The sequence below is a fragment of the Girardinichthys multiradiatus genome, chromosome X, assembly GCF_021462225.1.
Source record: "Girardinichthys multiradiatus isolate DD_20200921_A chromosome X, DD_fGirMul_XY1, whole genome shotgun sequence".
NCBI classification, from domain to species: domain Eukaryota; kingdom Metazoa; phylum Chordata; class Actinopteri; order Cyprinodontiformes; family Goodeidae; genus Girardinichthys; species Girardinichthys multiradiatus.
In genome coordinates this window covers 27,897,060-27,923,928 of record NC_061817.1, presented here as the reverse complement: position 1 = coordinate 27,923,928, position 26,869 = coordinate 27,897,060, and the positions used below count along the sequence as shown (strand labels likewise).

General features: G+C 41.7%; 1 protein-coding gene across 1 annotated transcript; it reads right to left on the bottom strand.

Annotated features, from left to right (window-relative positions):
- Window positions 1-456: 456 nt before the first annotated feature.
- Window positions 457-24,255, bottom strand: LOC124862562 (protein shisa-9B-like). Its single transcript, XM_047356546.1, has 4 exons — window positions 23,449-24,255; window positions 20,908-21,014; window positions 3,114-3,254; window positions 457-1,056 (listed from the first exon to the last, which is right to left on the bottom strand). Exons 1-4 carry the CDS (start codon window positions 23,952-23,954, stop codon window positions 674-676), a joined length of 1,137 nt encoding a protein of 378 aa, XP_047212502.1. The 5' UTR covers window positions 23,955-24,255; the 3' UTR covers window positions 457-673.
- Window positions 24,256-26,869: the final 2,614 nt, after the last annotated feature.

Sequence of the window (26,869 nt, the reverse complement as noted above, 5' to 3'; positions counted from 1 at the left end):
AGTCAGATTTGTGCCACTATTTAAATAAAAAAATTACAACAGGCATTTCCTTAAATGTGTACAGTTCCTGCATGGGGTGGTGGTATAAGAAATTGTGAATTGCAATATAAATTGAGGTAATACTTTAGAGGGCTTATAATTAACATGAAAGATTTACGATATGTGAAAAAAAATAATCCTGCATAATGAGCATCATTTTATACCTGTACTATCGATGGAATAACTAATACTATTTTTAGTTTAGGATTAGTTTCTAAGTCTTTTTGAAGTACATGTGATTCATTTGATCAATACACAACCACAGGCTAGTTCAGTTTGATTGGATTATCTTTCAACTATACATTAAAAAAACACAGATCAGTCTCCTTAAATATCTCAGTAGATATTTGTGACAGTAATAAGTGTCTCACATCCCAACATTGTGATAGGTAATTTATGCATCTTTAGTAGAGTGAGATTATATGAGCATCAAAGACGACATTTTGATTACAGTGCCCCCAAGAGGCTCAATGACAGACTCAGGGCCCCATCACCGCTTTAGATGGCATCTTGCTGCTCGCTCCAAAAACAGATGCACTTAGTACAGTCCATGTTGCCCCACTCATCGGCAGCACTTACAGTTTTTTTAAATATATAAATTCGGTCTTATTTTCAGCCTGAAGATGACAGACGCTCATACTGTCACTTCTGTCTTACTGTTGGTGACAAAGTAAGGTTGTGGAGGCATGTAGCGGGAGCTGTGTAGCTCTTTCTCTGTGATGCCGGGTTTCTTTTGGCCATAGCTCTGTCGGAGTCCCAGCATGTCTTTGCTTTGCCAGGATCTCAGCCCCCCTGGGCTGACTGCTATGTTGGAGATGTGGGACAGTGACTGGGAGCTGTGGCTCCTGTGGCTTTTGTACTTGTGTTCGTTGTGCTTCATAGAGTGCTGTCTTGGTGGGCTGTAAGGATTTGGAGGTTCTGACTCCATATCCACACTTTCCATGGGAAGGCTGCCCTTGGCTGTCATCTCAATCGCTTGCCTGCGGTTGGTTTGGTACTTGTCATTTGCTTTCTCTGCTAAAAATGGGGAAATAATAAGATGAGATTGTTATTGTTCAGCTGTCATTCTTCAATAATTGAACCATGCATCACATCTAACAGTGCCTTCCAAAAAAATGAATGCTCCTAGAACTTTTTCACATTTTGTTGCACAACAGTCACAAGCTTTTAGTTTTATATATTGGGATGTTATGTAATTAACATTTTTTACTAATAAAAGGCTAAAGGCTTTTGTATGCATTTGGTCCCTTTTACTCCCACCTGTGTTTATTATAATCTCAGAATAAATCCAGCTGTTCAGTGAAAGCCTTTAAAAGTTTGTCATAGAACATTAGTGAACAAACAGCATCATGAAGAACAAGGAACACAGCAGAAATTAAAGAGATTAACTTTGTGAAGAAGTTTAATGCAGGGTTAGGTTATAAAATAATATCCCAAGCCTTGAACATCTCACAGAGCTGTGTTCAATTCATCATCTGAACACGGAAAACTTATTGTACAAATTTGGCCCATATTGGAAGATCAGCAAGAATGGTGAATTGCTAAAAATTTAAATGGTGCTCTGGTCAGATGAGAAAAAAAAACAAAAACATATTCTGTCTACATGCACAACACTATGCGTGGCAGAAAACTTACAACGTGAACACACCATCTGCAAAAAGAAACAGGATAATCCTAGAAGAAAATCTGTAATAGGCTGCAAAAGACTTGAAGCTGGGTGAAAGTTCACCTTCCAGTGAGACTAAAACCCTACAGTCAAAGCTACAATAGAATGGTTTAGTTCAATCATTTTGGTTGTCTGAATGGCCAATGTCCAGACCTAAATCCAATTCAGAATCTGTGGCACAATTAAAAAAAAGTGATCATCCTAAATGCTCTCCTTCCAGTCCAACTGAGCTTACGCTATTTTGCAAAGAATAATAAGTAAAAAATATTTTCTATATGTGCAAAACTGAGACACATCTACAAATGGCTTGCAGCTATAACTGCTGTAAAATGTATTGACTCAGAAGGACTAAATACTTTCACGGCACACTGTTCAAATTTCTATTATTACAAATGTTGAAAAACTATGTATCATATTCCTTTCACTTCACAATTAAGCACTACTTTGTGTTGGTTTACACAATGAAATCCCAGTAAAATACATTGATGTTTGTGGATGTAACATGACAACATGTGGAAAATTTGACACCATGTGAGCAAAACCTTAGGAATTATTTAATTGAATTTAATTATTTAATTCTTTAAAGCTTAAATTATCCCAAATGTTTACACTGTTTTGCATCCTGACATATGCTTATCTGATATAATCAGGACTTTTAACATTTTCCTTTCTAATCAGTTTGCATGATGGTACTGTGGTGGATTGACAACAAGGATAAATGAGATGCTTGTGTGAACTTTTTAAAGCTTGCAAAATTTGATTAAGTTTACAGAAAGAATTATGATGACTGTAATCAGTGTATTAGATTTGAGAAAAACAGGGTTTATATTCAGGTAGAATCCATAAAAAGACTAGCATTTTGCTTTAATGGTGACCAAAATCCATTCCCGGCATACTTTGATACTGTTTTTCTTAGCTTATAATGGTAGTTGAAACAAGTGTGTTCTGTAAAGTTATTTTATTATATATGAATCTCATTGATATTTTAATTTCTGCATCTTTGTGTATATAGCTCGAAATGTACAATATGAAAAGGAAAAGAAACTGTAATTTAGTGCCATGTTGTGATATGGAGATAGATGATCTTTTGTACAAATGCTTCTTGACAACAGACTTTTTAATTTTAGCACAAACCTGCTACTATAAATAAGCTCTCTGTTTCTTTCCATGCTGACATTGATGGACTCTGCAATCATTTACAAGAACTGCTGCAAAGGAAAGACACAACTCCAAGGCTTAAAATAAACTGTTTGTACTTACAGTTTACTTGTTTAACTCAATATGTAATGCAGATAATTATATTAATTAGGTATCAAAATGTTCTTAGGAAGCCTTTAACTTCTCCTTAATTATATCAAATGATAAATCACAACTGCTGTTTTTGTTCTCATAAAAAACTACTTCTTACCCACAGCCTTCAGAGTGTTGTACGTGTTGAGATCCTTGAGGGGTGTCTGTTGTTCATATGGACTGGTGATCTGTCCCACTGCTGGATATGGCTGACATACTAAAGTTGGAGATTGGGCCACATTGTTCATCTGATTGTGGTCTAAAATAAGAAAAGAATAAGTCATTAGCACAACAACCGCTAACATTTCTGGTGTTTGTAGAACTAAAACTGATTATACCACAAATTTTGCATTCAAGGTTTACATTTTTCTAACTTGACGGTGTCACATTTCTCTAAAGAAGGCTTCTTTTGAGATGCAGCTGGAGAATCTTGACTGGTCTTTATTGCACTGAACTAATCCTATAGTAGACATCTGGTAAATTAAGGGGTATACAGCAAATGGGCTGGTTTCCTGCCTCCCTGGCGTGAAAGAAGGAACAGATGTTCGGAGTGTCCTCTCGTTGCTCAGTTTAATGAAGATTAGTGGAACATTTCAAATTGCAAAAAGCACAATACCAGGTAAAATATTTGATTTGCAATAAAATTTTTCAGCATTGCAATGATGATAAGACTTATAATGCAAATAATAATTTCTTTCTACTATGGGCTTGCTGCAGAGGTAGACACCAGACATTGAAAACAAACATTTGTACAGCAACAGTTGTATTTTTCCATTAAAAACTGCATCTGGCCATCAATGCAGTAGTAGGAGCTAAACAACTTATTTGCATGGCAATACAGTTTCTTCATGATTTAGGGAAAACGTCTTGATGACCCCAAAAAACATTTCTTAGTGGACTAAACATCAAGCTTGATCAACAGTTAAGCAACAGCCCGGGTGGAATCCAATCTGCACTGATTTTATACAAAAGATGTGGATACAGCTCTTGCTTTTGTTGTACCAGTACTAGATAGGTCATAAAAACAACTCCAGTACCATATTCTCCCTTAACACCCCACAAAATGCCTTGAGGGACACAATCCTAAGCCTTCTCCAGATCCACTAAACATGTGTGGACTGGACGAACAAGCTCCTATGACCCTTCTTGTAGTTCCACTAGGGTAAAGATCTGATCCACTGTTCCACAACCAGAACAAAAGCCATACTCCTCTTCCTAAATCAGTGGTTAAAAGATTGTCTGGAACCTCCTTTCCAACCTCCTAGAGCAGTGGTGTCAAACTCCAGTCCTTGAGGGCCAGTGTCCTGCAAGTTATGTCTTTTTCAAGACATAATGTCACAGGAATAATTATTCCAAAATTTATCATAAACGTTTTTGTGCAAGGTGGACTGGTACCAGTTACACTTATGGACCACCTTGTACACAAACATGGTGTTTGTCATGGACTAATAGACAATGTGGTAATGTATAAAAAAGGAACTGTTCAAATTTTTCTCTAAAAAAGCAAAATGTGTTCAGGGTTTGTTTTAGCAAATGGTATTGTATGGTGTCGCTTAGGCAACCTGTAGTATAAGAAGAGGTCCCACTTAGTTAATTTACAGCAACCATCAGTGTCTCACTATTATTGTTGATAGCTTCCATTTACAAAGTTTTAAAGAAACCGAGTCCAAAAATCTTTGGTCTAAAAAGTGTTCTGATTAAAAACAGATCGTTAATAAAAAAAAATAGGTTAATTAGGCTCTTATTCCCCTTTGGTCAGCAAGAAACTTTAATAATGTGCTAATTAAACTGGAAAGTCTCAAATTATCAATGCAGTCTTACAAAATAATGTAGGGACATTTTTAACAAATCTTTCTCACTACACCGTGACAAAGGCTGTCTGTTATACTGTTGTATCAGAGAAGCTGATACAACTGACCTACGACTAACGACCAATTTTAGCCTCTTTCCATCATTATCCAAAGCTTACAATGGCATACACTACATAGGGAATGCCCATCTCAGCTTGCCTTCCTTTTTCAAAACACAGTCTCTGTATCACATTTGTGGGGTTTTTTGTATTCTAAATGCATCACACAACTTAAATTAACTTTAGATGGTGTTAGCTTTGGTGCAAAAAGAGCAACTCTAGGTTGTAAAGCCATTCCAGTTCTGAAGTGGCATGACCAACAATGCAGTATAAACAGTTGTTTGATATCTGATCAATAAAATCAACATCTCCCAAACCAAAGATTTTGCTACAAAGAATCCAGCGACTGTGACCTTTTTATTTAAAAACCGACATCCTGTCTATCTGTGTTAAATTTTCAGGTTATATTTTGAGTTTACTGACCTGTTTCCATTTCATTACTAAGTGGGCCATGAACACAGGCTCTCGTTTGGTGTGATCTCTTCAAGATGAAAGTTTAAATTCTCTTTAGGATACAATACTCAATTTTAATTTGATTTACCCAGTGTGTTATTCTGTAATTACATATTTGCCAAAATGTTTGGATGCATGATTTTAAAATAAAATTAGTAGTGCATGTAGATCTAAATAGGCTCCATCCAGCTTCACTCTATGCAAGTTATTTGTTTGGAAAACTATTTTTGGGTCATCTCCAGAAAACCTCATTTGTAAACTATGCAGTTTATTTCCAGTTACAGTCAGAATTACTGTATACATTTCTAAACTAAATTACCTAAATAACTATCATCTACCAAACACTTTAGACAAGATGTTTATTATATTTTCTGTCACATCTGACCTTTTTGTAGCCTGACTTGTCCTGGCGTATGAATTATTTTAATATTTATCCGACAGTGTCGTCAGCGTGACATCTGTACCAGTGCAACTTTTGTATCAGCTGCTGGGTGGAAAAAAAGTAAGCCACTCTTGGAGACTTGTAAGGTTAAAGACTCCATGGGTGATGGAGAAAATAAGCAAGTTAACACTCGGAACTGTTATTTAAAGGAAGCTACTTTCAAGTTAGTGATGAAGATGTTCCATTTTCTTCCTGTCAATATTGTTTGAGTTTAGAACTTCTTCACTTGAAAGAGTAGATTTGTGTTCAAGGTTTATGTTGTATACATATGTACCATATATATAGGTTACTTACTTAATCAATTGTCTAACAATTTAGATATATTGTTAAAATATTATATGGAATGGATATTTTTGTGCAGGCATTTGTCAAAAAAAGTTTGTTGCATAGTATATACAAATGGTAAACAGTCCACACTTAAGCTCCTTTAAGAATACACAGTGGTACTGTAATACACCCAACCATGACATACCTTTACGGATCACTTTGGCATTTGCATGGAGCTGCCATCATGGAACCAGAGAGAACTCACCAGCATTCATCTGAGCATTGTGCATAAGATGTATCTTGGCCATTTTGCTGTTTCCCAATAAAATCTGCTCAAGCTCTATGTCAGGATCCTCATGCTGATTGCTATTTTGATTCATTGCTTCAAATACTGCCCCTTATTCTACTTGAATCTTTTCCAAATACTAAAATCAAAACCTTTATATTTTTATTTTCATTATTTTCTGATAAACCAACTCAAAGAAGTGGAAGAAAAATAATACATGGTTTTCAAACTTTTCTACAAAAAAAAAAACAAATTTGAAAGTTTGGCGTGCATATACAGTAAATCCAGCCCACCTTACTGTGATACCCCCCAAAAATGTGCAATCAGTTGCCTCTAAAGTTGATTTGATAACTACATAAAGTCCACCTGAGTGTAATGTAATCTCAACATAAATATAACTGTTCTGAGAAGGCCTTAAAGGTTTCTTGGAAAATATTAAAGGCAAGTCAGAGATAAAGTTGTGGAGAATTTTGAAAACAACTTTAGGTTATAAAACAATTCCCCGGGTTTGACCATCTCCCAGAACACTGTTTAATCCATCTTCCAAAAATGGAGTATTGCACTACTGGAAACCTATCAAGATATGGCAATCCACAAAAACTGACAGGCTGAGCAAGGAGAACATTAATCAAAGAAGAGATCCACAGTTCAAGTGAGATAATCTGTTGACAGGACAGCTATCACTTGGACTCCACAAACCTAGCTTTTATGAAATACTTTGCCAGGAAAGCTATTGGTGAAAAAGATGTCTTGTTTGCAGTTTTCTACAGGCTATCTATGCGACACTGCATACAGGTAGAACAAAGTTGTCTAGTCAGATATGACCAAAACTGAACTTATTGGCCAACATGCAGAACATTTTCTGCTATATGTTTCAGAAAATTAACATTGCAGATCACCCTAAGCGCCCAACGTGAACTGTGGTGGCAGTGTCTTCCTGTGGGGAAACTGTAAGAGGCTAAAAACCTTTAGACTGGTTGGAGGTTCACTTTCACACAGGACAACAAGTCCACACATATAGACAGATCTACAATAGAATGGTTTAGATCAAAGCTTATGCATGTGGTAGAATGGCCCAGTCAAAGTCAAAACCTAAATCCAACAAAGAATCATGACTTGAAATCTGATGTTCACAGATGCTCTGCATCCAGTCTCACAGGGCTTCAGTTATTTTGCATAGAAGAATGGGCAAAATTTCTATCTTTAGACATGCAAAGCTGGTAGGGACATGACCCCAAAATAATTTCAGTTGCAAGTGCAGTGAAAGGTGGTTCTGCAGAGTACACAAACGGAAAGTGTAAGATTATCCAATGGCTTGGCTCATATTGTACCCACAGATTCATGCTTTCCTGCTGTCTGTGATACCAGTTTACCTTTACATCTCATGACCATTGCTGCTCTTATTTTCATAGGTGGATTAGAGCAGTGGTGAGTAAGCTTTAACACAGTTCCTCTTTAAATTCAATTAAAGTGTACTTGAATCAACAGTTCCCCTTTTGATTTAGCAGACCGAAAGGGGAACCTCGGTAAAGTCGGAACAAGAATGTGCTCAAATGTTTAAAAGAAGGCTCTCATGAAGAATTTGAATTTAGTATGCTAACTTTTTGATTGCACTTTGTATAAATTTTACAAGAAAAGGCTACAGCTACTATTTTTATTACAATGGCTAAAAGGAATGTTTCGCTTCATTAAGTAATTTTGGGACTCGAGACAAAATTCTAATTTAAAGCAAAAAAAAAAAAAACATGAGAAGTTTCAAATGTCATTTGTTCACGGCATACATTCTTGGTTTGAGTTTTTTTTTTTTGTGTGTGTTAATACACTGAAACTAGTATTTTTCAAGGTTATGATATTGTGAAAGTTCACTGGCCCATGCATAGCTCAGATTTAACAAAAAATCATTTATCTGCCATAGATATACTGGCACATCTTTACATTATTTTTCTAAATTCAGTGTGAGTTAATGCACAAATCACAGGCAGTATCAGTGTTTACACTACTATGAAGATTAAGTTTCTTTGTACTTCAATGGTTGCAAGTAATTAGTCAGCTGTAATTGTAATGATAGCTTAGCTTAAACCTTTTTTTTTTAATCACAAACCATCAGGAAGGGAGCCACAAATCAACTATATATCAATGGACCCTGAAGCGGGCAGGGAAGATTCTGGCTGATCCCTCCCACCCTGGTCACAGACTCTTTGAGACTCCCCTCTGGCAGGAGGCTGCGGTCCATCCGGACCAAAACCTCACGCCACAAGAACAGTTTTTTCCCATCTGCCACCAGCCTGGTTAACAAAGCCCGGAAACCACCCTGACACTCTCCCTTTCCCCCACACCCCCCCTGTTTTTGCTGACAGGACACCCGTAACCTGTAACTCTATGCGTTACATTAACGTTCAGCATGGACTCCTGCTTTACTTGCATTGCCATGCTTGCACAATGATCACCTGCACTGTTGTATTGCTCTTGCATCTTATACTGCTCTATATTTACTCTCACTCACTTAAAACTGTGCATATATATTTATATTATATTGTAGATATGTTTATACTGTTTAATTTGTATTGTATTGCACCGACTACGCCAAAACAAATTCCTTGTATTTCCAAAAACGTACTTGGCAATAAAGCTTTTCTGATTCTGATTCTGATGTTCAAATAGCCTATTTTGAACTTTATCCATCGGCGAAATGTAATTATCTTCTCTAGAGATGGAGTCATATGTAGACTTTTTATTCAGTATCCTTTTCTCAGTTGTTATCCGAGGTTATGCAGCAGTAATACATCTCCATTTAGAGGTGAGAAAATGGGCTGTCATACATCTGTGAACTTATGGCAATGAAGGAAGACTTTGTTCTCTCTGGATGACTCCCAGGACTCCCAGGGCAAAAAGAGAACCCGCTTCACAACTGCTCCATGTAAGCAGGTATCCTGTAAGATTTAAGTATGATGGAACTGGAAAGGCTCATAAAACCTGAATTACTGGTGTTCCAAGGACAGTTGCCCATTCTAGAAGGATTTAAACAAAGCCTTTCAGTCACTGCTTTAAAACATCTGGAAAAAAAAATTACTGCTTACTACTTTATCTTTAGAAAGCACACCTGTACAGCAGAGATTAATGTGTGAAAAAATATCATCTTACCTTGTAACCTTCGTAGGATTGCTGTCAAAAGAACACCTGTACCACTGAAGCCCATTTAAACCAAATTCTCTTCTTCAATAGTTCCTGGCTCTCAAAGTCAAGATCACAAAATTCTCTATTTCTTAACTCTTCGAAATTCTTAAATGTGGGTGAATATTGTTTGTGTTTACCATAGTCAGTACTTTTGTCTTTAGGTCATTTTATTGATCATTTGTAAATGGAAAACTTGACTCACATCTCGTCTGTACAGTTTATTATTGTCCATCCATCCATTTTCTATGCCTGCTGGCACCTACCTCCAGCAGTCATTGGACAAGAGGTGGAGTACACCTTGGACAGGTCGCTAGTCCATCCCTGTGTGTGTTTGTGTTGCCCTAACGGAGGCACACAGTACAAACACCCATGCAAACACACACTCACTCCTGAGGGATGTTTAGAGAGACCAGTTAACCTAACAAGCAAATTTTTGAACTGTGGGTGGAAGAGAACACAGAGAGAACCTACACATGCTTAAGGAGCACATTTAAACTGGTTGCAGAAAGACCCTTGGCCGGGATTCAAACCCAGGACCTTCCTGCTGCAAGGCAAGAGCAGCAACTGCACCACTGTTTCCAACGATTATCATGTATTATTATTATCATTAAAAATAGCAGCTACATTTTTTTTCCAGTTGCCACTTGACACTGAACCTAACAATTAGCAGAACATTTCAAAGATCCTTTAGTTTTGAATGATGTTCATACGGGCTTTTATTGTTTTAAATAATGTCAAAAACAAAATGCTGCTTGACTATGCATAAAAAAAACAGTTTTTCAGTGTAATGTTATTATAGGACAGATGGGATTTGTCACATGTGAGACTCTTCAGAAGATTGGCAGGGTAGATTAGGAAAAAAAGAAACGCTGCATGTGTACATCGCTGTAGGTGTGTGTAGGCGTTCATGTTGATGAATGAAAGAACAAGGCTGAGCTAAAAGGCATGAGGCCGTAGTCTTTGGCATTGACCGAGAAAGAGCTCTAGGCTGTCACTCGTAATTAGAGTCTGTGCTTGGTGATTTCTGATGGCATGACTAATGCGTTCACCAGCCTGCAGGATTTTTGATTGGGTGTTTTTGTTTTTCCATTACTGAATTCAATAAAAAAATTCAGAAGAGGAAATCAGGTGTTCACATTCTAATATTTTCAGTTAAAGATTTCATGACTGTTGACTGCTTAAAATACATAAACAAATTATTAGTATGGTAGTGCAGAATTATAATATCTAATACAAGTGTTAAATCTCTAATGGAGTGCCCGGCCACCCTACGGAGGAAGCTCATTTCAGCCACTTGTATCCGGGATCTCGTTCTTTCGGTCATGACCCATAGACCGACCGGTAAATTGAGAGGTTTGCTTTTCGGCTCAGCTCTCTCTTCACCACAACGGACCGGCACAGTGCCCCCATTACTGTGGCAGCCGCACCGATCCGTCTGTCGATCTCCTGCTCCATTTTTCCCCCACTCATGAACAAGACCCCGAGATACTTAAACTCCTCCACTTGAGGCAGGAACTCCCCTTCAACCTGAAGAGGACAAGCCAGCCTTTTCCGGTCGAGTACCATGGCCTCGGACTTGGAGGAGCTGATCTTCATCCTAGCAGCTTCACACTCGGCTGCTGTAGTTCTTGGCTAGAGGGGGCCAGCAGGACCACGTCATCTGCAAAAGGAAGAGACGAAATCCACTGGTCCCCTAACCAGACCCCCTCCGGCCCTTGGCTGCGTCTAGAAATCCTGTCCATAAAAGTTATGAACAGGACCGGAGTCCAACATGCACCTGGAACAGGTCCGACTTAGTGCCGGCAATGCGGACCAAACTCCTGCTCCGCTCGTACAAGGACCGGATGGCCCCTAATAAAGGGCCCCCGATTCCATACTCCTGGAGCACCCCCCACAGGGCATCACGAGGGACACAGTCGAATGCCTTCTCCAGGTCCACAAAACACAACCGGTTGGGCAAACTCCCATGAACCCTCGAGCACCCTGTAGAGGGTATAGAGTTGGTCCAGTGTTCCACGGCCGGGACAAAAACCACACTGCTCCTCCTGAAGCCAAGGTTCGACTATCGGCCGGACTCTCCTCTCCAATACCCTGGCGTAGGCCTTACCAGGGAGGTTGAGGAGTGTGATCCCCCTGTAGTTGGAACACACCCTCCGGTCCCCTGGGACCACCACCCCAGTCTGCCAGTCCAGAGGCACTGTCCCCGACCGCCACGCAATGTTGAAGAGGCGTGTCAACCATGACAGCCCAACAACATCCAGAGATTTGAGGTACTCAGGGCGGATCTCATCCACCCCCGAAGCCTTGCCACCGCGGAGCTTTTAAACCACCTCGGTGACTTCAGCCTGGGTGATGAAAGAGTCCAACCCCGAGTCCCCAGCCTCTGTTTCCACCACGGAATGCGTGATGGCAGGATTCAGGAGATCCTCGAAGTACTCCTTCCACCGCCCGATAATGTCCTCAGTCGAGGTCAGCAGCCTCCCACCCCCACTATAAACAGTGTTGGCGAAGCACTGCTCCCCCCTCCTGAGGTGCCGGACAGTTTGCCAGAATCGCTTCGAGGCCAACCGTTAGTCCTTCTCCATGGCCTCACCGAACTCCTCCCAGGCCCGGGTTTTGCCTCTGCCACAGCCCGGGCTGCAGCACGCTTGGCCTCACGGTACCTGTCAGCCGCCTCAGGAGTCCCACAAGCCAACCACAGCCGGTAGGACTCCTTCTTCAGCTTGACAGCATCCCTAACTGCCGGTGTCCACCACCGGGTTCTGGGATTGCTGCTGTGACAGGCACCGCAGACCTTACGGCCGCAGCTACGGGCAGCAGCATCGACAATAGATGCAGAGAACATGGTCCACTCGGACTCTATGTCTCCAACATCCCCCGGGATCTGGTCAAAGCTCTCCCGGCGGTGGGATTTGAATACATCCCTGGCCGAGGGCTCCGCCAGGCGTTCCCAGCAGACCCTCACTATGCGCTTGGGCCTGCCAAGTCTGTCCGGCTTTCTTCTCCTCCAGCGGATCCAACTCCCCACCAGGTGGTGATCAGTGGATAGCTCAGCCCCTCTCTTCACCCGAAGGTCTGATGATACGACAACAAAGTCGATCGTTGACCTCTCGCGAGGAGCAACCCGGCCACCAGGCGCTCTCCGGCGAGTCCCGACGCCAGGCCTGGCTCCAGGGTGGGACCCCGGCTCCGCCATACCGGGTGACGTCACGTGCCTCGATATTTTCATCCTCATGAGGGATTTTTAGAGATAGGGTGAGGAGCTCGGCCATCCAGGAGGGGCTCTGAGTAGAGCCGCTGCTCCTCCACATCGAGAGGAGCCATTTGAGGTGGCTCGGGCATCTATACCGGATGCCTCCTGGACGCCTTCCTCGGGAGGTGTTCCAGGCACGTCCCACCGGAAGGAGGTCCAGGGGACGGCCCAACTTAAGTTTAAAGTTGAAGTTATTGATCATTCATTACCACTTTTGGATAAAATTTAAGAGTTTTGCTGGGTTTTATTGTGTGAAGCATGTTTGATCTGACTCATAAAACGAACTTAGTTGTCTAACTTTGTAGACCAACTAGAAGGTAAATGATCCATATTAGGCAGCACTAACATTTATTTGAAACTAAGAACAGCATTGAATGTTTTCGTTTCGTTTTCCCACTTTTAAAATTTCATTTTGAAGTTGGTTTTGGGCTATTTCAAGAAAAAATATTTTTTTTCTTTTGTTTGTTTTTCTCTTTCCTCCCTTGTGTGTTGTGTGTGCTTGATTATTTCCAGTAAAGCATACGGTAAGCCACAGTGAATACTCAAACCTGTGCACCCATTTTAAGTACATCATTAATCACTGAACAGCTGTCAGTTTGTGTTGCTCCTAATTAATTTAGCTATCATTCAATCACTGAACAGCTTAGTCTGTTTGTGTAGCTGCTAATTAATTTAGCTATCATTCAATCACTGAACAGCTTAGTCTGTTTGTGTTGCTGCTAATTAATTTAGCCATCATTTAATCACTGAACAGCTTAGATTGTTTGTATCACTAATTGATTTTAGCAATTATACATAACTGAGCAGTCCAATTTGTTTGTACTACTGCTAATTGTTTAGTGGTCGTCAGAGCTGAACAGCTTTGTTGTTGTGCATTTTAGCCAAAGATGGTGGAAACATCCCAGTCTGCAGCTGGAGATGTGGGTATGTCGCAGGACCCCATTGGATTGCAGGCACAAGAGGTGATTGGGTCATTGATTCTGTTATCCCCAGAGGAGCGTAAAGGTCTCAATGATTATGGCATTGAGCAATGTGAAGCCACGATTCAGGAGTTGCTCAAAGTCATTAAAAAGCTACCAAAAGACAGGTCTCAGATGTGTTAGGACAGCTCACTCCTTTTGTATCAGCGAAGGTTATTGTTGGAGGTTGACCAGCGTGTTAAACTGCAGTTCGAGCTGAATGATACTTTGCAGATGGTGGATGTCTTTAGAGGTGAACTAACAGAAGTTGGAAATAGGTTGAAGACAATTGAGTGTAACCAGGCCACTCCCCCATCCCTGGAGGAATGGGGGCGAAAAGAAACCCACCTCACAGGTTGAAACCTTTGAAGGTGAGCCATACCTGCGATACCCTGAGAGAATCTGCAGGTCAGATCTGGGGGATGTAGAAGCTGCTCTCCAGAGATTACCTTTCCAGGCTCATGGGGTTCCCCATTCATCCACCGAGGCCAGAACAGGTGTAAATAGTCAGAATAGGTTGAGTGGTGAGATGCCCCACCCCACTGTAATCAGCAGCCATGAACAATAGCTGGCTGTGGATCCAGCAGGAGTAAATAGTTCAAGGTTTAGAGGCGAGCAACCTTCAAACTTGACTCGCAGTACGGTCTTCTACGATCCCTCACCTACACCAAGGCGACAGGAGAGGCGCCCCTGGGATTCCGGTGGTTCCTACTGCCCTCAACCGCGGCCCAGGACCTGAGTCCGGGGAGCACAGGGCCCACCGTTGTACCCTGAGCAGCCTCCACTGCCTCCCCCAAGGATGAAGCGGGATGCACTGACACACCCTGAGTGCAGCCGGAGTGAACTCTCAGATGATGACTCAGATGGGCCGGCACCAATCCCTGAGAGTGGATTGCGCACCCGCCAGCTTGAGTCTCTGGCCAAAGACATAGAGCGTTTCGATCCTAATAATGCAGAATCAAACATTGATGATTATCTTAGGGAAGTTGAACGCTGTCTTTTAGATTTGTACTGTCCATCAGCACGGGAAAAACTGAAGCTCATCTGGAAGACAACATCCAGGAGCGTCCATGTTTTCATGGAGAGCCTGACCCCTGGAGTCCGAGACCGTTATTCAATTCAGTTCAATTCAATTCAATTCAATTCAAAAATACTTTATTAATCCCAAAGGGAAATTAAATGTTGTTGTAGCTCATTATGAGGGTTTCTTCAAAGAGCCATTGTAAATGCTGATAGCTGTGGGCAGGAAGGATCTCCTATAGCGCTCTGTCTTACAGCAGATCTGAAGAAGCCTCTGACTGAAGACACTCTGTTGTTGTAGGACAGTCTCATGAAGAGGATGCTCAGGGTTCTCCATAATGTTCTTCATTTTATGAAGAATCCGTCTTTCCACAATGATCTCCAGAGGTTCCAGAGGAGTCCCCAGAACAGAGCCAGCCTTCTTTATCAGCTTGTGGAGCTTTTTTAAGTCCCTGGCTCTGATGCTGCTTCCCCAGTAGATGACGGCAGAAGAGATCACACTTTCCACAACAGACTTATAGAAGATCTGCAGCATCTTGCTGCAAACACCAAAGGACCTAACGTCTTCTCCCATGATAGAAATTGTTTTTGACTTATTCCTGTTTCTCTTAAAATCTACAATCATCTCCTTTGTTTTAGTCACGTTCAAAATGAGATGATTGTTTCCACACCATGCCACAAAGCGGTCCACCATCTTCCTGTACTCTTGTCCATCTCTGATCCACCCCACGACTGCAGAATCATCCGAGTATTTCTGCAGATCACAGGAGTCTGTCTTGTACTGGAAGTCTGAGGTGTACAGAGTGAAAAGTAATGGTGAGAGTACAGTCCCCTGTGGTGCTCCTGTGCTGCTGACTACCTGGTTAGACTCATAACCCTTCAGTCTCACAAACTGTGGTCTGTTTGTCAGGTAGTCTTTGATCCAGGAGATTGTTGAGGCCTCCACCTGAGTCTTCTGGAGTTTCTGACAAAGCAAATTAGGTTGGATTGTATTAAATGCACTGGAGAAATCAAAGAACATGATCCTCACAGTGCTGCTGGCTTTGTCCAGATGACAGTGGGTTTGTTGAAGCAGGTGTATGATGGCATCTTCAACTCCAACTCCACAGCGATAAGCAAACTGAAGGGGGTCCTGATGGTTTACTGTTTGCTTACTCAGGTGGGCCAACAGGAGTCTCTCTAGGACCTTCATGATGTGGGATGTCAGAGCAACAGGTCTATAGTCATTGAGGACTGATGGGTGAGTTTTCTTTGGTACTGGAACAAGACAGGTTGTGTTCCACAACACTGGAACCTTCTTCTGGGCCAGGCTAAGGTTGAAGAGGTGCTGCAGAATCCCACAGTGCTGCTCTGCACAGGCCTTCAGGACTCTAGGGCTGACATGATCTGGACCTGCAGCCTTATTCCGATTCAGTCTCTCCAGTTGCATCTTCACTTGACTTCTTGAGACACACAGGTGGAACCAAAGGAAGCATCAGCATCTTCTGATATGGTTGAAGGCAAACATGTAGAAGCAGAAGGGTCTAGGGCTGAGGTGGAAGATAAAAAAACCCTTTGCGAAGCTTTAAGGGAAGAATATTCTGTGTACACGGACCGGGCCTCCGCCACACTTGGGGCTTTCACTATCCAGCAAAAGAAAAGCGAAGCACCCGGGGAGTATTACCGGCGCTTGAGAGCTGCTTACATCCGAGGACGCAATGCTCCCGGCATTGAGGAGGAACATGCTTTTAAATCCCTGTTCCTCCACAACCTTCATGAAAGTGCGATACAATGTTACTATGTATTGCAGAACAAAGACCATGAGCATGCAAGAGATCCAGAAATCTGCTCAGATGGCGTGGGAAACACGTGCTCGCCCAACCAAGGGATCAGAGGGCGAGGCTAGGGTTTTACAGATACAGACAGAAAGGAACAGCCTTGCATTGGAAGATCAGGAAATGCCTTCAACCAGGACCCATGTTAAGAACAGGTTCAGGGAACAACGTAGGTTTGGTCAGCTGGACCGGAGGGGTGGTACTGAATACCAACCACAGTTAAAGTTGCCGGACCACTTCCTGTCGAACAGACGACCTGACCATCACGTGGAGCCTAAAGGTAAACCTGATGGTAAAGGATGGAACCGACACGCAGAAGGGATTATGGGGAAAGAGATGGAGGAGGCCTTACGTAAGATGGTGACAGAAGCGGTGCATCAGGACACCATGCCACCACAGCCCTGGAAACAGGAACCCGACCCTCCAGTTAAACCAGACCCAAAATCCCCGTCAGCATGACTAGGCGTGGACCCAGTCTCCACAGCCATCAGAGTCTACCTGATCGGATTGGGAGACCAACCTGGGAAACTCCAAGTACCCCTTGGGACCTCTCCAGGAGAAACACCACAAACCATCTTTCTAAGGTTCTCAGGTAAACTAAACCAAAATGGACATGCACGTCATCTATACTGTCTGATCATTATAGGAGGACGTTTCCAACTGAGTTTCTATTTTAAAAAGGGATCAGAGATCAGCCTGATGTTCTCGGTCTTGTTTTAGGAGGTGAGTAGAGCCATGCTCTCGCTCAATGAACCATTTCAGGCCGAAGCTTGTGATGTAAGCATCACTAGCCACACCCAAGACAGATCATGCATCACTAGTTGGGTGGACCTGGAAATCACACATGACTCTGGTGTACCCCATCTGTATGTGCACATTGAACACAGACCTTTTTCTCGGTGGCCAGGACCTACTGGACAGGCTGGCCCCACTCATTGACTGCCACCAGGACCAACTCTGGGTCCAGGCGGAAGTGCCAAATCCACTGGGTGCAAGCAGTACACCAACCTGTGTGACCAACCAAGTCACCAGCTTAGAGGAGCCCAAAGAACCTCTCAGGCCCTCGTCAGAGCCAGTCATGGGCACCTCTGAGACACAGCTGCACCCAACCATCCAGAAAACGTCTCCCAGATGCAGTCATGCATTGCTTTGCTCTTTAAAGAACCCAGGTGTGAACACTTACAACCCCAAAGTGATGGAAGGTGTACACCTGGAAACCCTGTTCATACCAGAAGTGCTACTAGCATTCTGCCTGGAGAATTCATCAACCAGTAGAGAGCTGTATGACCGCTTGTGCCAAAAAGATCCCCTCTTAACTGAGGCACAACACAAGCACACACTCCTTTTAGCAGACAGGTTCCGCCCTCTCCTTAAGACAAACAGAGTGTGCACCTCCAGTGTGCAGATTGGCATCAAACAGCTCTCCCATGCTTTCACCATGGTTACAACAGACCAAAGGGGGTCACATTAACCTACGCCCATTACTCTCCTGTAGGAAGCCATAGGAGCTACAAAGCCACACTCAACACCCTCCAACAGATGGCACACTGGCCTCCAATGTCTCATGACACCCGGGTCTACATCCAAGGATGTTTAACCTGCTGCACTTAGTAGAGAAAATCCTAAGTCCAGCACAGCAGACACCTTGCAACCTCCACAAACACACCTGGCTTATAGCCTAGGTACTGCAATTCAATTATTATTTTCTCTCTCTTTTTGCATGCATCTAGATAGTTTAGAGACAGGAGTTATATTAAACCCCATCATCATTTGGAAGAGCTAATGGTTTAACCCTAAACCGGTGTAAACGTTGGTTTGGTTAAAGATAACACACCGCATACAGGCAAGTTAAGCGTTTACAGGCCAGGATTGATTCCCTCACATTCATTCCCCCACTGTTCATAGCACCGCCTTTGCCAATGACACAGTCAGGTTCCAGTGCCTAATAGAAGTTGGACGAATAAGCTATGAACCATGATTTAGTGTTTTTATATATATATATACATATATATGTACTGTATCTCTTTGTTGTTGTTTCACTTTGTCTCAGGGTTACCAAAGCTGATGATCAAAAGAATGTAATGATGATATGAATGTATTGTCTTGTATTTTCTCATTGAACAACATAGAAAGGTATGAGTTAGTCAGAGTTTAGCCCTGCCCAGGCTAACTTCTATCCTGCCCAATCATAGGCTTTTGAGGAACTAACTGAATGGTGAACCTCCGTTTCTGCCAACAGGAACACAGAGACGGTTTCCTGTTGTTTTGCTTCGCCACGGATCACTGATTGTTCAGCTAAAAACAGAATGGTCCCAGTAGCTTCAAAGACCGCAATTCATCTCACCCTTTGAACCTAGGGGGGAATGTTGGACCACTTGTTTGCTGAATATTGGACCATTTGCACGTTGCTCAATGCCATTATGCCTTTCCAACGTCATCGGCCATTTTGTACTGCAGGATAGTCTGTTCCTACAAGTCCCGGGGGGCACCACGGCTGATAGGACGAGGGCGTCGCAGCCCTGAGGCCACCGTCAACTATATAACAGAATATGAGATGGCCCACCATGCTTTCAGCTTGGGACCTAGACGCGGTTACCACGCAACTGAAGCAGCATTCTGGAGAAGAGGTCCCAAGTGGATTTCATTCATTTTCCTTCGTTGGCCAACGAGAAAACTAAGCGAATTAAGCTTACAGGAATAAGAAGGCTTGTAAGTTTTCAACTTTACCGATCGAAGACTTGAGTTTAACACGTAACCAAAAAAACCATGGAGTTTTCAAGAAGACGCAATTTTTCCTCCTTCTTTTTGTACCAGTCGACTAGTGACAGTCCGTCATAATTTTTCTACCTTTCTGCCACAGAGGCCACCAAGGAAGAAAACGGACTGCTTTGCTGAGTATCCGCGGACGCGTGGAACACTTCACCCCCCCCCCTCTCCATTTGCTCAGAGGAGACGACAAGTAAAATTTACCTATTATTAGGAATAGCATGGGCAGGGTAGAGGAGGTTTTAGTGCGATGTAGAATCGCCACTTATAGTCTAATGTGTTCTGAATTGTATGTGCATGCAACATCTTATTGAAACTTGACTGCTGTTGAATTTCGGAGGCTGCCGAGTCTCACAAGTTGTGTTTTTACTGTTCGAACACCTGAGCGCAGGTGCGGTGTGAAGCTGGACTGCTATAATAACCTTATGGTGAAAATCAACCATTTTCTTTGTCTTCAACTTCATGTTTTACTGGTTTGCCGCCAAAAAGGTTTATGATCCTTTTTGTGCACTGAGCTTACAACTTTGTTTCGGGGTTTTATGACCGCCCGTGTCCCGCTGAGCTGCACCTTCTGGCGGGCCGCTTCCCAAAACTCCACTCCGCGTCACATTTTCATTTGTTTGCCATAACTGCTGGTTTGATTCCATACACACCCACTGCTGTTTTGTTTTATCTGTTTAGTTAGATATTTTTTTACCCTTCTGTGTAGAACTTTGCATGTTTGATTAGGTGAAGATTATTGAATCGGAATAGCGAGGTATATCAGGCTGCTGATTTAATAAATTTCACATAGATAAAGAGAAGGCGTTTGTGTTTATTTTGTGCAAGAGTGATTTGTCAGTGAAAATAAGGTTAAAGTTCCCAACGTTTCGGCAGAAACGGTTGATTAAACAGTGACATCTAGTAATAGTTATCAATTATTACAGAGTATTTAATGGTTGTAATTATCAAAGGCGTTGAGCCACAGTTACAACACCAGAAGACGTCTCTGGTTTCGAATCATAAATTAGGATTTTTGGTTAAGAAATTGATTTTCTCAAATTATGATTTTTAATTATATTTATTGATGAATATTAATTAATCAATAATCATAACCCTAACAATTCAAATTGAATTAAACAAAAATGAAGTAGCACATTAAACCAGCCTGTTACCATTTTTTGGCTTCCTAGTTTAATTTTGTTGAGGAAACCTGGCTTTATATTTACAAAACTTGTACAAAGTAAGTTGAGTTTATGTTTCCTGTGTTTAGCTTTACTTACCTAAATCTGCATTTCGAATTAAAAACACTTGTTTCACATATTTTAGCATTTGTTTAGCTGCTGAGATTAAACTAAACTACAGGTTATGGATTCATTTTTATAAAACAAGAAATTTCTTGCTCGTTTTGCTAAAAAAGTCTACTTTTTGATGCAAACACACTTAGCCTAAATTGATTTTTTTTTTAAATAAAGTATCAGAAGCAACTACAGGTCAACAGCCCCAATAGCATGAACATTCCCAAACAAATATATTTAGTGGAGCTCGATGTTGTTTTATAATCTTTGTGAGGGGTGGGGGGCTACTTACGGAAATTGTCAAGTGTCAGTCTCGTTTGTAGGTTCTCATAGTGTTGGCTCAGTCCGATGTCATCTGTATCTTCTGAAGCAGGATGGCGGATCACGTGTGCAAGAGCTCTGAAAAGATAAAGAATACTTTGAGAGAGGTTATCATTCTGTAAAAACACACACAAACAATGTTTGTGCTGCCCAGCACAAAAAAAATAAAAATGAAGACCATCAAATTTCTATTGGAAATGGCCTCCCTTTTGACACTCTAATATTTGGTACACAGAAAAGTTCATGGTTGATTCAAGGACTGCAAAGTGCTGAGACCCGGTGGCTGCAAAACAAGCCCAATTAGCATTCCATGACCATGGTTGACAGTTGATATAAGGTGATTGTGCTGTTATGCAGTGTTATGGTTTTCAGCAAATGTCTAAAAAACATTGTTGCATTGATTTGTTTAAGATTACTCTTAGCAAACCTAGGTCATGCTGCCATATTCTTTTTGTAGAAAAGCATCTCTCAAGGAAACCTTTCCAAACTACCCATACATTAAAATTTAACATGCTAACTGTAACCTTCAGAGACTTTTGGGCTTTTGCAGTTTCTCTGAGCATTGCACAGTATGATGTTTAGGTGAGTTTGCTGGGACGTCCAATCCTGGGAAGACTGGCAATTGTACTTAATATTTTACGTTGTGAATAATAATTTTCATTGTAAATGCTGGACTTCAAATGGGTTCATAACCTATCCAAGATAGATGCACAGCAACAGTTCTTCCTTTAAGGTTATTGCTGTTGTCTTTCCCACTTGGCACATTGTATTAACACAAACCTGTATGTTCCAGACCAGCATGCTGCCAAAAGTCTTGCTTTTATTGAACTGATCTCACAAGTTGATCATTACTTTTTTAAATGCATGTGATTAGCACCACTGGCTGCTACATTCCTAATTATATCCTATGGAAAAAGGTCTATGTTTTCCATGACCTTTATTTTATATAATGCAACTCAACTGTACGTTTCTTTTGACCCTCTTTGTTCCTAATAAAGCTTCATACCAGACAAGTCTGTCACTTGGGGTAAGTCAACTTATAAATATCAGGTGTTTTGACATAAGTATGAAATAATCAGTGGTCGCAAATGTGTTATTTTATGAAAGCTGTTTCACAGCATTAATATTGCCAGTACCGTCTGTCAGATTGCTGAAGAGCTTTAAATATATGTTACCCATCATATTTATAACATGGGTTCATATTTAAACATGGTGCTCAAACAGTCTAGTTGCCTGGAAGTAAACAAAGATGCCAACCATCCCAAACTGTGATTTGAAAGGATTCAAAAATGTGTTTTTCCACCTCACTGATGGTAATGTTGTTGGGCATCCCGACTACTTTAGAATAATGACAACTAAAAACATTTAGGTTGGAACTATTGTTCATTCCTTATGACAAATTGTGTTCTTACATAAACTGCATCATGCCTGGGGAGTTACTCAGGTATCCGCCCAGGGCCTGCCCATCAAATTTTACTTTTTAGACCATTTAATAACCTGACTGGTCCTGTCATAAGGAATTATAATGTTTTTATTCCAATTTCTAGAATGCTATAAAGAATTCTGATTCTTTTGAATTTGCCTCATCAAGGATATTATTTTGTTGCAGTCTGCATCAACAACGTGAATTTCTATGATGCAATTTGTTTTTATAGATTTGCAGTATCAATTATAGTAATATTCAGTCATCATATCCATTGGCAGATTCCATGAGCTAAATAATAACTCACTGTTTATGTGTGTAGTTAAAAAAATAAATGCTTGCATGTGTCATAAACAAGCCTTTTCTTAACAAACTGGTATGACAAAAACAATCTATAAATGTATCTCATCATTGTAGGTATGCAACATTTTCCCTCTCTTGAGAAATCTGTTTTTAAATAAGTTTGGCATGTTAAAAAAAAATGCCTGGTGAGTATTGTTGACTGAACACCAGAAAAGTAGAAAAGTATTTTTTTTATTATTTGTTTTGTTTTAGGAGACATTAAAGCTTCAAATTCACAACTTGTTTCCAAAATGACACTGTTGCCCACTCAAAAACCTGTTTTTTTGTTGCTTTAAATGCTAATATTTTCTCTCGCAAAGACGTAGTTTCATGTGGCGCTACAGATAAAATCAGCTTTAAAACAGTCTAGTGTGGTGGCTCTTGAAGCTCTGACTCCAGCTGCAAGCTGCTTTCTGAATCACCCTCAAACCCTTGAATGGCCATTGCTCCACAATCTTCTCAGTGGCTATCCCTGTTCCTTTTTGTACAACACGTTTTCCTTTCTTTTTAACTTTCCATTAATGTGCTTGGAAACAGCACTATGAACTGTCAGCTTCTATAGCAATGACCTTGGTGGATCGCCCTCTGTTAATGTCTGTCTGTTGGACAACTGTCAATTAAGCAGCCTTTTCAAATATTGCACAGGCCAAAACATGGCCATAAGATTTCTGCATAAAAAATATTGTTTTGGTAAATTTGATAATAATCAAATTTATTTACACACACCTCAAGCTGCGAGTTACATACCTTGTCATATCTCTGTTAGGACGGTGCGTCTTTTCCAAACCGAGCTTGGTGAAAATCCCTATAAGTGCCATGATGGCCACGACCCCGCAGATGACATAGACGATGAGGTTGGTTTTATCCTTGGCTGACTCCAGCGCCACGTCCACTTTTGGTGGAGGTCTGCCGGTCATCATCCACGGCGGGGTATCGTAGTTCTTACAAGTGGTCTGGTCCAGCCGGGAGCTTTTAAACGCGCAACAGAACCTGAAGCCACAGGTGCCGCAGCAGTACAGGTAGTTGCCCGTCCTGCACACGAACGGCGGGTCCCACTGACCCATTACGTCGTAATAGCCGCGGCACTTGTCCTCCGTGTGCGGGCTTTCTGTGGCTGCGCTCTCCCCCTCTGCTGACTCGTTAAACCCCGTTATTATCATGAAGCGATCCGCGGTTTGATCCAGTTCGCCCTCCGCGTCACACACCAGAACTTTCACCAGAAAGTAACCGAGCAGCAACTCAGTGCCTCGCATCGTTGCTCTCCTTTTAAGCCCTTCTTCAAGCCCTTAAAAGGTCTCATGTACTCGGTTGCATCTTGAAAGGCAGTTCTGCGTTGATGTCAGACTGATTCCAACCTCCATGCGTAAAAGCACAGTGCCGCTTTGTGCTTAACGTTCTCACCTTAAGGTAAAAAAATTAAATCTGATGTTCGGAAGCAGTTCAGACATCTGGAGGGAAGCGGACTGAAGCAAGTTGCAATTAAGCGTCTTCTAAAGCTCTGCTCAAAAATGTGCTGGAGGGTGTCAAATACCTCTGAGGCAGCCTCACTCCACCAAACGCGTTAAAAACAGACAGGAGGTGAGAAAGACAAAGCAGACACTGTGATCGAAATTGGGGGAGAGAGAGGAACAGAGGCAGTATAGAGAAAGAGAGAGAGGGCTGTGCAATAGCTCTAATTACAACCCCTTACAGCCCATTATTATTGCGCTGTGGCAAAAATGCACAGCACAGAGACGATCTGAAATCCAAATCTACCCAAAACAAACTAAATATCTTGAGCATCTTTGAGAATTATCGTGTTTCATGATAAGGCTGCAGGTGACAATTACTGACTCGATGGTGAAAGTTAATAAATGATTTATTGTATAATATGTACACAAATGATGTTCTGCAGGTTTCAGGACCAGGTTCCAGGAGGGCACTAGGAGACGTAGATGACTGTGGAGATGAAACGTAATGGGCTGATATTAAGCGAGTAGGGCTTACTGATGGAGAGTTAGTTGGAGTTCCTGGAGAAGGTGAGTCTATTCACAGAGTTGAGGTTGACAGGAGCTCAATGTACGGGGGGTGGGGTCAAGTGATGTTTAGTCCTTCTTTAGTGGTCCAACGTCCATTTCCTTCCAGGTGGGAGCTGATGAGTACAGGTCCTTCTCAAAATATTAGCATATTGTGATAAAGTTCATTATTTTCCATAATGTAATGATGAAAATTTAACATTCATATATTTTAGATTCATTGCACACTAACTGAAATATTTCAGGTCTGTTATTGTCTTAATACGGATGATTTTGGCATACAGCTCATGAAAACCCAAAATTCCTCTCTCACAAAATTAGCATATCATTAAAAGGGTCTCTAAACGAGCTATGAACCTAATCATCTGAATCAACGAGTTAACTCTAAACACCTGCAAAATATTCCTGAGGCCTTTAAAACTCCCAGCCTGGTTCATCACTCAAAACCCCAATCATGGGTAAGACTGCCGACCTGACTGCTGTCCAGAAGGCCACTATTGACACCCTCAAGCAAGAGGGTAAGACACAGAAAGAAATTTCTGAACGAATAGGCTGTTCCCAGAGTGCTGTATCAAGGCACCTCAGTGGGAAGTCTGTGGGAAGGAAAAAGTGTGGCAGAAAACGCTGCACAATGAGAAGAGGTGACCGGACCCTGAGGAAGATTGTGGAGAAGGGCCGATTCCAGACCTTGGGGGACCTGCGGAAGCAGTGGACTGAGTCTGGAGTAGAAACATCCAGAGCCACCGTGCACAGGCGTGTGCAGGAAATGGGCTACAGGTACCGCATTCCCCAGACCTGGGCTGCAGAGAAGCAGCACTGGACTGTTGCTCAGTGGTCCAAAGTACTTTTTTCGGATGAAAGCAAATTCTGCATGTCATTCGGAAATCAAGGTGTCTGGAGGAAGACTGGGGAGAAGGAAATGCCAAAATGCCAGAAGTCCAGTGTCAAGTACCCACAGTCAGTGATGGTCTGGGGTGCCGTGTCAGCTGCTGGTGTTGGTTCACTGTGTTTTATCAAGGGCAGGGTCAATGCAGCTAGCTATCAGGAGATTTTGGAGCACTTCATGCTTCCATCTGCTGAAAAGCTTTATGGAAATTAAGATTTCATTTTTCAGCACGACCTGGCACCTGCTCACAGTGCCAAAACCACTGGTAAATGGTTTACTGACCATGGTATCACTGTGCTCAATTGGCCTGCCAACTCTCCTGACCTGAACCCCATAGAGAATCTGTGGGATATTGTGAAGAAAACGTTGAGAGACTCAAGACCCGACACTCTGGATGAGCTAAAGGCCGCTATCGAAGCATCCTGGGCCTCCATAAGACCTCAGTGCCACAGGCTGATTGCCTCCATGCCACGCCGCATTGAAGCAGTCATTTCTACAAAAGGATTCCCGACCAAGTATTGAGTGCATAACTGTACATGATTATTTGAAGGTTGACGTTTTTTGTATTAAAAACAATTTTCTTTTATTGGTCGGATGAAATATGCTAATTTTCTGAGATAGGAATTTTGGGTTTTCATGAGCTGTATGCCAAAATCATCCGTATTAAGACAATAAAAGACCTGAAATATTTCAGTTAGTGTGCAATGAATCTTAAATATATGAATGTTAAATTTTCATCATGACATTATGGAAAATAATTAACTTTATCACAATATGCTAATATTTTGAGAAGGACCTGTACAAAGAAATGAAAGCCTGATTACCAACTATGAGCAAAACAAGTTTGGTGTGTATGAATCAAAGCTAATAAAAAAAAAAAATGTGGTGTATCAGAAAATTGTTTTTTGACAAAACCAATAAATGAAAACAAATACAGAAATGTCCGCCAACTAAAAATAATGCCCATGTACTGTACTTTGTCAGGCTTCCTCTTGCTTGAATTACTGCATCAATTTAAGGCAACATGGAAGTAATCAGCCTGTCCCTATGGCTTTGCTGAGATGTCAAGGAACCCCTGGTTGGTTTACTAGTGGCATTTACAGTCAGGTCCATAAATATTAGGACATCGAATCAAGTCTCATCTTTTTTGGCTCTATAAACCACCACAATAGATTTGAAATGAAACAACCAAAATGTGCTTAAACTGCAGACTTTCAATTTTAATTTGAGGGTATTTACACCCAAATCAGGTGAAGGGTGTAGGAAT